Source organism: Rhinatrema bivittatum, chromosome 2 (assembly GCF_901001135.1).
Source record: "Rhinatrema bivittatum chromosome 2, aRhiBiv1.1, whole genome shotgun sequence".
Taxonomy (NCBI): Eukaryota; Metazoa; Chordata; class Amphibia; order Gymnophiona; family Rhinatrematidae; genus Rhinatrema; species Rhinatrema bivittatum.
Genome location: NC_042616.1, coordinates 526,666,839 through 526,680,085, shown reverse-complemented (window position 1 = coordinate 526,680,085; position 13,247 = coordinate 526,666,839). Strand labels below are relative to the sequence as shown.

General features: G+C 42.1%; 1 protein-coding gene across 2 annotated transcripts in view; it reads right to left on the bottom strand.

The window, feature by feature from the left end:
* CARMIL1 (capping protein regulator and myosin 1 linker 1) overlaps nt 1–13,247 on the bottom strand; it is a 511,281-nt gene that overhangs the window by 266,503 nt on the left and 231,531 nt on the right. For both annotated transcript variants that reach the window (XM_029590792.1, XM_029590793.1), the window contains exon 5: nt 2,304–2,425. In XM_029590792.1, the coding sequence (XP_029446652.1) occupies nt 2,304–2,425 (122 nt within the window). The remainder of the gene's footprint in view (nt 1–2,303; nt 2,426–13,247) is intronic.

Genomic DNA, 13,247 nt, shown 5'->3' with positions numbered 1-13,247 from the left:
CCTAAACATTTTTACAAAAAATAGCTTGGCCTCTGGGCTGCTAAAAGCAAACCTTTTTCAGAATAAGGAAGTTTGAGAACTAGTGGCCGTGAAATGAGGTTCCAAAGGGTGTAGAGTCAGGAGTAACATCAGAAAATATTACCCCTTCCCTCTTCCCCGGGGGAGAGGGAAGGGGTAAAAACAACGACAGTTCAAGAAAGCATGGAATAAGTATAGAGGATCATTAATTGCAAAGAAGTGAGAGGAAAGTCAGATATCAACTGGAGTGTATGGCATTAATATAGGAAGTAAACTAGCCACACTAGTGGGCTGATGCAATACGCTGCACGGTAAGGCAGGCGCTCGTATTGAGCACTCGTTTTAACGCACGCACAGCCACATCTCCTGGACGCGCAACGGTATATTTTAACGAGCTGCCGCGTTAAAAGGGACAAGCTAGGGATAAATTGTGCATCCCTAGCGTGTCCATGGCATCGGGTGCCCAGGAGACGTGGCTATGCACGGGTTAGGAAAAAACGGATGCTTGTAAACTGAGCATCCGTTTTCTAACCTGACCACCATCAAGACTTTTTTTTTTTCATGATGCTGCTTTCTGTGTTCCTCCTACTTGATATCGTAACAGTATTAAGTAGGAAAAACCACAGTAAAGCAGTATTATTTTGCTTTTATGTTGAGGTTTGGGGAGTGTCAAGACTTAACACCAGCTCCGGGGCTGGTGTTAATTTTTGCGTGTTAAAACATGCGCATCTGGCGCACGGTGACTTTTTGAAACAGGGTAATAGCTAATAGCCTCATCTACATGGCATTTACATATGATGAGCGCTGTTAGTTACACGCTGGTTTGGACTCGCTAATCCCATTATTGCATCAGGGGTTATTCTAGCGTGTCTAAAACACGCGTCCCAGAGCATGTCAAGCTGCATGCTAGGCTCAGCGCACTATATTGCATTGACCCTAGGTAGGTCTTCATCTGCTATCACATTCTATGATTCTGTGTTTTTCTAATGATGAAACGAAGCAGAGAACCCAGCAGAGAGCATATTAAACAGCATCTCCAATTATATGGAAGTTTGATGGTTGAAAATTGGCAACCCTATGAACAACGTACCCAGGATTAACTTAATATTGAAGATTTATACTCCTGTCTGCTTCGCTCTACTAATAAAGCACTGCTCGATGTTCCCTCCTTTAGATTCATTCATTTAGATGAAGCCAGTGATCACTCGTTTTCGGTAGTCGGATCTACATTCTGGAGTGCTCTTCTGGAGGTGGGATCGGAGCAATAACCTGGACGTCCATATGGTGAAGTCAGCCGCCCTCGGCCTTCTTAAATTGGAAGCATCACAGGATTTTATCAGCCTTTCAGAGGGGTGTGTCCCTGTTTATGAGCCATAGGTGCCCTTTTTTTTTTTCTTTATCCCTGGTTGTAGGATTCTTTCGGCCCTCTGAGAGGAGGGTTTACTTTTCTGAGCCACAGGTGGCCCCTGTTTCTTATTCCTGTTTAGGTTCTTCTTCTCTTTTGAGCTTTGCTCATACTTTAAATATTTTGTTTCTTTTACATTCTTTGTCTTACCTATTTATGCTTTACTATGAATATCATTTTGTTACCTGCCTTGAATTTTAGACACGAGCGAAATTCAAACTGTTGAAATTAAGGAGTGTCGGGACTTTTTGTGACGATATGTTTCAAACAACCAGGAAGGTGATATGACAACAACTGAGGAATCAAGGTTTGATAAATATTCATATTTATGAGCAACTGTTGATCCTGGCATCACAGCTATATTGTGAAATGGACTTTGTAATCATTTCAATCAGGAGTGGCGAACCCAGGTCCACAAAAGCACAAACAGGCCAAGTTTTCAGGATATCCAACAATGAATATGCATGAGATAGTTTTGCATACAAAGGAGGCGGTGTATGCAAATCTCTCTCATGCATATTCATTGCGAATATCCTGAAAACCTGTTCTGTCTGTGGCTCTCGAGGACCGGAGTTGACTATCACTGATTTAAAATGTGGGTTCGCCAGGCTATTAAAGATTATTTGAAGTATTTGTATCGTTTAAACATACTCGACACAGAGAAAGCACAGTGCACCAACTGATGCATTCAGAGAAAGGGTTGAACTAGAAAAAGCCTGCTCACCTGTGAATGCTTGCAAATTTCAAATGTGTGCTAATTCAAGCACTTTTCTGTCTCATGTACAGAAGGAAAAAAAACCAAGAAAACATTACCACCCTCTCTCATCATTAGACCCCGAAGCACTTGTTAAGATTTTTGCTTCAAATGCAGAGCACTTACACTGGAGACAGCCCTGGGAATATCTTCCTGAGACAGGTTCCCACGTGGGCCAGCACCTCATTCACGTCTTCTGAGGACGTCATCTTCATGGCCAGGTTGCATTTCTCAGTTTCCACGATCAGCTGCAGCGAAAGTAATGGAAGAAAACAAATCTGTCTGTTTCCTTATGAGCGAGTGTTCACTAAGCATGCAGACAGGAGTTTTAAGAGATTCTGCGCCACGTTGTACACAATGAAAAAAGAAAAAAAAAAACCCCTTAAAAAAGGGTCCTACAGTGTTCCAAAATTTAATAGATAGAGCTATTAAGGATTCATGCTCCAAGCTGTTCATGTGAACACTGCCCCCCCAGCATGAGGAGATTAAGTCCCCAGGGGCTTTATGACCTGATCTCTCTTCAGATCCAATCTTATTATATATGCACAGCCCCCAGAGAGCTGCAGCAGCGTGTGAATAGATTCTGCAACACGAATCAGAAAATTCAGTGGCCATTCTGTGGTACCATCTGCATAAATCTGCATTCAAAATAATCTAAATTTACACGATAAAAATAAAGTCCCTTCCTAACCTTTCTTGCAATGTCTGCATAATTTGTTTTTGCCGTTTTTCAGATGTGGAAAAGGAAGAGGGAAAGGAAATGAGGCTCAGGGAGGGGAGGGTTGGGGGAGATAGGAGGACTGGAGATGGAGAAAGCAAATGAAAAAGGAAGAATGTTCTGGGCTTGGGAAGGAGAGCTCTGAGATCTTGGGGAGGAGAAGGGACAGGAAGAATGATACCAGGATCTGGGGTAGGGAGCGAGAGGTTCCAGTCCTGTTCACCCTCTCCTCCTCCCTGGTCCCAGCCTACCCTTTGGGTCCTCTCTCCTCCTCCCCCCAATACAAAATGCCCCTCTCTCTCATGCCCTAGCAAAATACTACCATCTCACTCCCATAAACCAACAAACCCATCCCCCTCCTGCCAGGTGATCGCAAAAGCCCCTCCTCATTTTCCCAGTTCCTCTCTTACCCTTTACCCCCATCCAATCCAGGGTAGCAAGAGAAGGAGAGCAGCAGTAGCTCAGGCTGCAGTGGCCATTTTGAATTTGTGCGAACACCGCAGCACCATGCGAGTCAGGTCCTAGCGGAAACAGGAGGAGGAGGAGGAGGCGGCTGGCCAAGGCGCCACCGCTGTCCTCTTCAATGCCGGCCCAGGTCAACACTGAGGTACTGGCAGGAGGCGGCTGGAGGATCAGACAGCAATGAGGTGCCATGTTCCCAGCCAATTGCCTTCTAACTCTGTTCCTTTCGATGTGCGCGTTAATTTCAGGCTGATCTGTTGAAGCACACCGATACTGTATTTCATCACTCATTCCACATTAATTGTGCGAAGGCACAGCACTCTGGGATTCATTTATAAGAAAGATGCTACATATAATACCCGGTTCTCTGTTACTTTAGTACAACGTTTACCAGATTACAAATACCCCCAGATTTTGGCACAGTGGGGCTGATGCAATAAGACCTGCGCTGAAATCGGTGCTATTTCGATTTTTCTGTGCGTATTTTTTCGGCGAGCATGGCAAACACAGCGGGCTGCGCGGGATGTAATAATGGAAGAGCATGGCAATGAGATATGTGCAGAAAATTCCACACAAACAACTACACGCGCCGTTGTGCACATAAAACCCGTGCAGAAAAACCCGCCAGTGTGTGGAGACCCGCAACTGATGATTATCGGGGCAAAAGCCTATCCCTTTCAAGACAGTTAGTGGCCCGGGAGTGGGACTGAAGGTGGGGACTCCTCTCGGGCCTTCCTCAAAACTGCCTTCTCCCAAGCCTGTTCTCTCTCTCTCTCTGACCTTCTGCCAAGCTGCCACCATGTAAGGCTTCTGCCGCCATTTGGCTCAGCCACATAACATACAGTACATTTAGAAAAAAACTGAACGTAATCCCTGATTACACTAAGAGGTGCACGGGCCCACACCCACACCAATGCCAGCTATGAGAAACATGGTCTGTCTGGCAGGCGCTTTAACTTAACTCCCGCCCTGACCCAGGTGCTAAAACACCCCGCACTAACCATTCTCCCTACTAGCGTGGCTCCCTGCATAGCCCGCGAATGGATAATTGCCTCCTCTGCAACAAAATTCGGCTGCGTTTTTTTTTTTAGCGCGGGTTTGTGCACATGCTTTTCCTGCGCCGAACACATTACATACACGCATTAAGGTCAGCACGGGGAAAACATGCGCAGTTACCAGAGCCAAAACTCATGGCAGGTCAGGCGCGGCTTATTACATCTGCCCCAGTGTTTGGGAGTTCAAAACCCATAGAGGTCATAACAGACTACAAGATTCACGAACCAGGACTGTCTATGGTGTCAGCACCACTATCCCGGCATTTCAAAGTCTCCTCCTTTGCTTCCACCCACACACTACAATTGTCTCTTTCTAAATAGCTCTATGCAATTTACGGTTTGTATGGAAAGAACAAGTAATGTATTGTCTATATGATTGGCCGTTTTCTCTTCACAGATATAAGGACAACAATGATTTAGGTTTACTTTGGTCCTCTCCTCCTACAAACTAGTATCTGGCTAATGGTAATTTAAGAGGCTCATACTCAAGAAAAACCAAAAATCAATGTGCTTTAAAGAGTTGTAAATATATAATAGATAACTACCCATAATTCTGAAGAAAATATTAGTGCCAATGACATTTCTAATCTCAACTACACTTATCTCAAAACAGAAGAAATGGAGCAACTTGTGCAACCCTGATTTATTTATTCTAGAATTGATTTTATGCAATTCCTTTTGTGAGACTCATTGCTGTCATAGTATGTGCAAAGCTAATCCATCTGGAGTCACCAACTCAAGAGAGAGGAATCCATAGTGGCCAACTCAATTCCTCAAGAGCTACACATAGGTTTGGTCTTTAGGATATCCACAATGAAAATGCAAGACTCCCTCCATTGCATGGAAATCTGTCTCGTGCATATTATTTGTAGACATCCTGAAACCTAGGCCTGAGTGCCAGAGCACAGAGATGTGTACAATAAAAGACCTGCACATCCCCCAGGGCCTATATGATGAACACCACACAATTTTCTAAGCAAACTTCAAAACGGGATGGAGGCAGGGCTGTCCTTGAGTGCAGGTGAGGAAGATGGAAAATACGATGACAAAGCTAGGCCTCATTCTTTTGGGTGGGGTAAGAGCGGTGCTATATGCAGCAATTTCCTGCTGGCACCAAAGACCTTCCTTGGAGTTCTGTTAGCCTACGATGATACAAGGCAGCCTCTTCCAACTCCCAAACCACAGGATGCAATTCTTCCCCCCGGAAAGATTCCCTCCCACCAGCGCACATCATTGGAGACTAGTATTTCTTACCTACAACTATCTATTCCTGTGTCAACTTCAGTCTGAAGAATGAACGGCTCTGTAGTCTTGTGGGACTTGCCAGCCCCGTGTAGTTCAGACTTCATAATGAGGCCAGCAAAGGAGACAGAAGATACAGGTAAGACGTATTTCCCCCTCCTCCTGCCAGTGACAAGGGATTGTAGCAGGAGATGGTGATGGAGAGAGCACTGATGACCGAGGAAAGGGGTGTAGCGTAGGGAGAGAACTGATTATTGTGCCAGAAGGGGAGGGGAGGAAGAGAAAAGGGCTGATTGTATGGGGATGGGAGAACAAGGATGACGACTGTGCTGATGGGGGGGGGGGGGAGGGAGATGGGAAAAGAGAGGAGAGAAGTCCCCACCACCAGGATCAGCCCTAGCTGGGGAAAAAAGGACACTTGATCCTTCAGCCAGCACGATGTTCCCACCCAACTTTAAATTTTCACCAACGAAGCTAACTCCTTACAGAAAGAAAATGTACGGTGTGCAAAACTATAGCGTGCTGTAATACTAAATGACTTCTGTGAGGTATCAATGTGCACCAGCCATCCTTAAGGGGAAAAGAGACTACCAACTGCTATTAGGCATTCTCTGTACACAATAGATTGTTTAAAAAATCAGAACGCTCGCCAGCTTCTCACTCATCAGCTCTCTGTATTATAATGCCCAAGATATAGTGTTAGACAATTCAGAAACAGTCAGAATACATGTACAACACATACACAGAATTATGCTGGTTCTGCCTTATACATTGTTCCAGACAGCCTCAGGAGATGTAATTCAAGTGTAATGCATGAAAGGTAGTCTGTATTTTTTAAATAATGTATTTTTCTAGCCTTGTAAGGAGCTATACACCATCACCATGAGAAATCCGACAGCTGGGATTCCCATCTATCCAAAGGTCTGTCCTCAAGGAGCAGTGCCTTCCATGCTGCAGAGTGTATAACTCTTGCAATGAACAGGAAGATAAGCCCAATTAAAAAAAAATATTGTGCTATGCTTGTTTAATGGTTTGTTTGGGGTTTTTTTTTAGCTGATCCAGTTTAAGAAATCATGTTTGATTCTGAATTAATAGAGGAAAGAAAATGAATAGCAGATCTACAGTTTCCCTTTTCTTCTTACTATTGTGTATCTGATTGCTAACTGGGTATCGTCTAATCTTTGGGCCTAAGCTTTGGAATAGTCTCACAGGTGAGATCAGAGCAGAGAATGACCTGTTACGGTTCAGAAAGCAGCTAAACACGTATTTTTTCTCTTCTAGCTTTTCCTGACATAACTTAGACAAATATTCATTAACCAGTGAACCTTTCTTCTCATGAATCTTATCGTTTTTCAATACTTATTTTTGTTTCGTGATGTATTATTGCTGTCACTAAATATTTTTGGGTATGTTACTTGTAATCCGCTGAGATTTGTGGATCAGTCTGCCCCCATGTTTTACCAATGGTCACTTTTGAACATCCAGTTTCTCACACTAGGTATCAGTTAAATTTTTCCACTACATGCCAGATTAAGGGAGTCATTTATGTAATTACATGCCCATGTCTTAAACTATATGTAGGCAAGACCACCCGCCTGGTCCGCACACGGATTATCGAACACCGATCAAGTATAAGAACTGGTCGTGAAACAGCAACTCTAGTATCTCATTGGCTTACTTCAGCACATTCTGAAAATGATCTAAAGTTTTTGGGATTGACGTGTTACCGCCTGCAATCCGGGGCAGTAATTTCTCAGAAATGTTGATTCGAAGGGAGCATAAGTGGATCCATAGATTGGACTGCCTGACCTCTAAGGGCTTAAACAATGAAAGAGAATGGCAATATTTTGCTTAATGTTGGAAGTTTTGGTTGGCTGTCCTTCAGTTCTCTTCATTGTATACCTGTTCTGATTGCATACCTGTTACGTCGACATGACTTGCTCTATGATTGGCTGGTGCCGTCTTGAGTTGGTGCTTTCTTATTGGGCTGATTTTTCGCGCCAACACTACAGTCCCTTTAAATGTTTGTATCCGTCTTTGCCATCTGCTCTCCTTGCCTTGTCAAATGTTAGAATGTGACTTCACGTATAAGGTATGTTTATCGGCGAAATATTTTATGGTATATCATTATATATTTTGGGTCCTTGCATTGACAATATTTGAAATGTTTTTGTATTTATTTATATTCTAGTTGTTGAAATTGTCATCAATTCCTGTCCCTCCTGACGCAGCCTGTTGGCAAAACATGGGGTTTGTGTCGGGGGACCTTATCGAGAACTGCATAGTTTGACAGATGAGCAATGGAGTTGCCGAAATGAAAAATTAAAATAATTCTTTATAAATTGATTCACGATTTGGACCTTATTAATTTTCTGCTTCTCCTTGGATGTGTGGATATAAATAAATAAGTGCCATACTGGGTCAGACCAAAGTTCATCACACCCAGCCTGTCCAGGTCACTGGGAAATATCCGGCAATCAGAAATAGAGAGATCTATTCCCTGTTGTTCGTTCCCAGCAGTAAGAGATTGCTTTCCTCACACCTACCTGGGCTAATAGTTGTTAATGGGCCTGTCTCCCAGAAACTTATACAAACCTTTTTAAAACCATTTATTCTAAGGTTATTAACCATACCCTCTGGTTACACAGCTCGCTTGTGTATTGACTTTAAAATACGCTGTTACATTTATTTTAGATCTTTTAACAGTTTTACGTGTGTCCCTTAGCCTTAATACTATTTGAAAGAAAAATAATCATTCCCCATTACTTGTTCCATAGCATTCATGATTTTATAAACTTCTATTATATCCCATTTTCAGTTGTCTCTTCTCCAAGTTGAAAAGCTCTAACCTACTAGTATTCACCTGCAGTCTTCAAGGGTCACAAATGAGTTGGCTTTTCAGGACATCAGTAATGAATATTCATGAGAGAGATTTGCATGCACTCTGTTCCAGTTACATGCAAATCTCTCTCATGCATATTCATTAGGAATATCTTGAAACCCCAACCCATTTGCAGCCCTTGAGGACTAGAAGTGAATGCTACTGCCCTAATTTGTTTAGCTTTTCCTCAAAAAGGAAGCCTTTCCACCCCCTTTATCATTTTTGTAGCCCTTATTTCACCTTTCCTAGCTCTTCTACATCTTTTTTTGAGATGTGATCACCAGAACAGCATAGAGTACTCGAGGTGTAATCTCTCCATGGATCGATCTGTTTTATTTTCATTTCCTTTCTGAATAATTCCTAGCATTATTTTTGCTGTTTTGACCACCTCCACAAATGGAGCTGAGGATTTCAATGTATTGTCCACAATGACTCCAAGACCATTCTCCTTGATGTCACTCCTAATACAGAACCCAGCATTGTGTATGCATACTTAGGAGTATGTTTCCCCATGTTCATCACTTTGCACTTGCCCACATTAAACTTAATCTAGAAGTCCAGTTTACCAGCCTGGCAGGGTCCTTCTGCAATCCCTCGTAGTCTGCTCATGTTTTAATTTCTTTGAATAACTTATGTGATATCTGCACATCTGACCACCTCACTCATTGCTCCCTTTGCCAGATCATTAAGTTAAACAATGTTGGTCTTGGTACAGATCTCTCAGGGATGAACAGCCAACAACCAGCTCATTCACAATCAACAATAAATATGTGAAGGATCACTGTCAGATTTACTATTATGTATTTATTTAAATTAGATTAGTTGCCTAATTTCAAACAGACTCTGAATGACATACACAGTAAAATCATATAGAGAGTTTAAGAACAAATACATTAAAAAATAAACAATCAATACTGAAATACAAATAAATTAAATAAAATGATACTAATGAAATTCAGGTACCCTTACATCATAAAAAGAAAATCGAACCAGGATTTAACTCTCTCATTAAAAACAACATTAAAAAAACTAAGTACTGCATTATTTTTTCTGAAGTACAGATAATTAATCATCCCTATTTGTTTGACTAGGGCATTGCACAGGATAGCTGCCAAATTGAGAAAAAAAGTCTTGCTTTTGCATGCAGACAAGTTTAGCCTCTGAAAGGGCTGACAGCGTCAACAAAACGTCTAGCAAAAATTGTAGAACCTTACTAGGCTTGTACATAAATGATCAGTTTTTTTTTGTTCTCCACAGCTACAAAGAGAGCATTACAATATCCTATACTTCCTAAAATCAACATCTGCACAATCCTTGCCAGGTATTTTCTGATAATTAACAGTTTAAATTGCAAATCGAATGCAATTGCCAAGAAGAAACTGCCAAGACAGTTAATAAGGGACTGCACTGATGTCTCCACATCCAGGGTAACACCCAAGCTCTTTACTTCAAATATCACTGGCAACTGATATACATCAAAGGACAAGACAGAAGGAACAAGAATTATCTTGGATCTTCTTACCCAAAATAGCTCCATCTTTTGTGGATTCAAAGCCAATTTATTCTCTGTCACCTACTATCTGTACCATCCAAAGGCAACCCAAAAGTTTCACCAACATCTCAGCATGGTGGGTCCCTAATTCACAGCAGATCTGATCATCTGCGTAGAGTATACACTTCAGGCTCAAATTATTAAGAACCCTAGAGGCTGGAAATATATATTGAACAATAATTGGGATAAGACAGAGCTCCAGCAAACCCCACATGTAATGCCCAGGGTCCAGAAACATCATTCATTGACTAAAACAATTTCAGCCAAAGGCACCGTGGCATTTTTCTTTAATAGAAGGATCTTAGTATCCTAAATGTTATTTTTGAAGTACCATTAGTTTTATGTTGGTGCCATTAGGTTTCCATTTTGTTTTTTACCATTCTTTTAAAATATATATTTAAAGGAATTAAATCCATGTTTACTTATAGGATCAGATACTGTATGTAAAGGGTCTCTCCCATTTTGTATGTGTGAGAGAAATTGTAAAATATCTATCTATTCCTAAAGAATATTAGAGAAGCTCAGTAAAAATGGGCAAATCCTAGCCCTTCCATACACGCATTTGCTGCTATATCAAACAGAGCGATTAAAAAAAAAAATAAAGCAAATGTGATCACATCACCATAAAAGTTGTGAACTGCAACCAATGAAGTATAATTAGATTTCTGTGCATTTTCTTAATGAGGAACTCGTTATTTCATGCCTCTGCTTGAATCTCCTGCTTTTTTTTTTTTTTTAATTTTCCTCTGTGGGGAAGCTGGAAAGCAATGCTGTCTAAAACACTAGCCTGGGCCCACCCACCTGAGCCAGATTTTGATCAGCACACAGTTGTAAACAAACAGCCAGTCCTATTTTAAGAACGGGGCACAGTTTCTGAAAGGATGGCCCCCCTACAATTCTTCTATTACTGCTAATACTATTACTATTAATTTCTAAGGCACCACCAGATGCACACAGAGCTATACGCCTTCACAGAATAAAGAGCTGCCTTCCTACTCACAGGAAATATTTGTTTTTAAACTATTTATAATACAGACAGACATTATTCCAAATGCAATACATTATTTTAATCTTGTCAGAAGCTCATTTAGACCAATCCTTGGCACACTGAATAAAAAGGAAAAGAAACATTACAGCTATTCAGCATTTAAAGAAGTAGTCAACCAGTCTGCATGCCTTTCATTGTACATCCAAGCCCTGCAAAGAGAAGTAGTGCCAGAACCATTCCCAGACCTGTCTATCTGTTCAGGTTGCCCTTTAGAGTGTAGATTAGTTTAGGAATGCGAGCCACCGCAAAAAGCTGAGTACACCAGTGGGTAGAAGAAGTAGTTTTCCAAAGCCCAACAAGAGTAAATCTAGCTGGTTAGCAGCAACTGAGAAATCAATTCTTTTGCTTCCCTCGAAGCATCTAACTCTCCCAGTGCCCCAGCTGCCCCAGGTCTGGAGCCCGATCAACTATGAACATCATAATATCTGTAATGGTACAAAATGCCCCAGTCCAAAACAGAAACACAGTCAACAGAAAAGTCCACCTGGCTGAGGCAGGGGCTGGCAGCAGCTCTAGCAAGATGGAGCATCAGGGTGTGGGTGGGTTTTGCTGCACACCCAGCTGATGCATAGGCCCTATACTGCATGCAGTATTAATAAGAATCCAATCTGGTTTACAAAGGAGGTGGCTGATGTAATAAAAGCAAAAAAAGCAGCTTTAAAGAAATATAAAGAATCCCAAAAAGTGGGAGGATTATCTGGCGAAACTGAAGGAGATGAAAAAAGTAATCAAGAAAGCAAAAAGTCAGGCAGAGGAAAGGATTGTCAAAGAGATAAAGCGAGGTGACAAAACATTTTTCAGGCTTATCAGAGAAAGGAGAAAGGTATATAGTGGTATAGTGAAACTGAAAGGGGTTAAGGGTCAATGGGTGAAGAGAGATAATGAATTAGAAGAAATATTAAACAAATACTTCAGTTCAGTGTTCACAAAAGAAGGCCCTGGAGAAGGACAGTCACTTATTATCAAGACTGTAGAAGGGGATAGAGTAGACAAAACTCCATTTACGGAAGATAATGTGTGGGAAGAGCTAAGAAAACTGAAAGTGGACAAAGCCATGGGGCCTGATGAGGTTCACCCCAGAATACTGAGGGAACTCAGCGATGTGCATCAGTAGCATGGGATCTTCTTAGTGTTTGGGTAATTGCCAGGTTCTTGTGGCCTGGTTTTGGCCTCTGTTGGAAACAGGATGCTGGGCTTGATGGACCCTTGGTCTGACCCAGCATGGCAATTTCTTATGTTCTTATGTGCTGGCGGGTCCACTGTCTGACCTGTTTAATAGATCTTTGGAAAAGGGTGTAGTGCCTAGTGACTGGAGAAGAGCGGTGGTGGGTCCCACTTCACAAGAGTGGGAGCAGAGAAGAGGCTGGAAACTACAGGCCAGTTAGCATCACCTCTGTGGTGGGAAAATTAATGGAGGCTCTGCTGAAGGAATGGATAATGAACTATCTTCAATCCGGTAGGTTGCTCGATCAGAAGCAGCATGGATTCACCAGGGGAAGGTCCTGTCGGACAAATCAAATTGATTTCTTTGATTGGGTGACTAGAGAACTGGATCAGGGAAGAGCGCTCGATGTAATTTACTTGGATTTTAGTAAAGCTTTTGATACAGTCCCACACAGAAGACTCATCAACAAAATGAGAAGCTTGGGAGTCAGCTCCAAGGTGTTGGCATGGATTACAAGCTGGTTGATGGATAGAAGACAACGGGTGATGGTAAATGGAACCTACTTTGAAGAGAGAATGGGGTTAAATAGAGTGCCACAGGGATCGGTGTTGGGACCGGTTCTGTTCAACATCTTCATGAGCGACATTGCGTAAGGGACAGAAGGTAAAGTTTGTCTGTTTGCGGATGATACTAAGATCTACAACAGAGTGGACACACCGGAAGGAGTACACAGAATGAGATGGAATTTAAGAAAGCTGGAAGAGTGGTTGAAGATATGGCAGCTGGGATTCAGTGCCAAGATATGCAGAGTCATGCATCTGGGGTGTGGTAATCCGAAAGAACTATATGCATTAAGAGATGAAGGGCTGATGTGCATGGAGCAGGAGAGAGACCTTGGGGTGATAGTGTCTAATGACCTGAAGTTGACGAAGCAGTGTGACATGGCG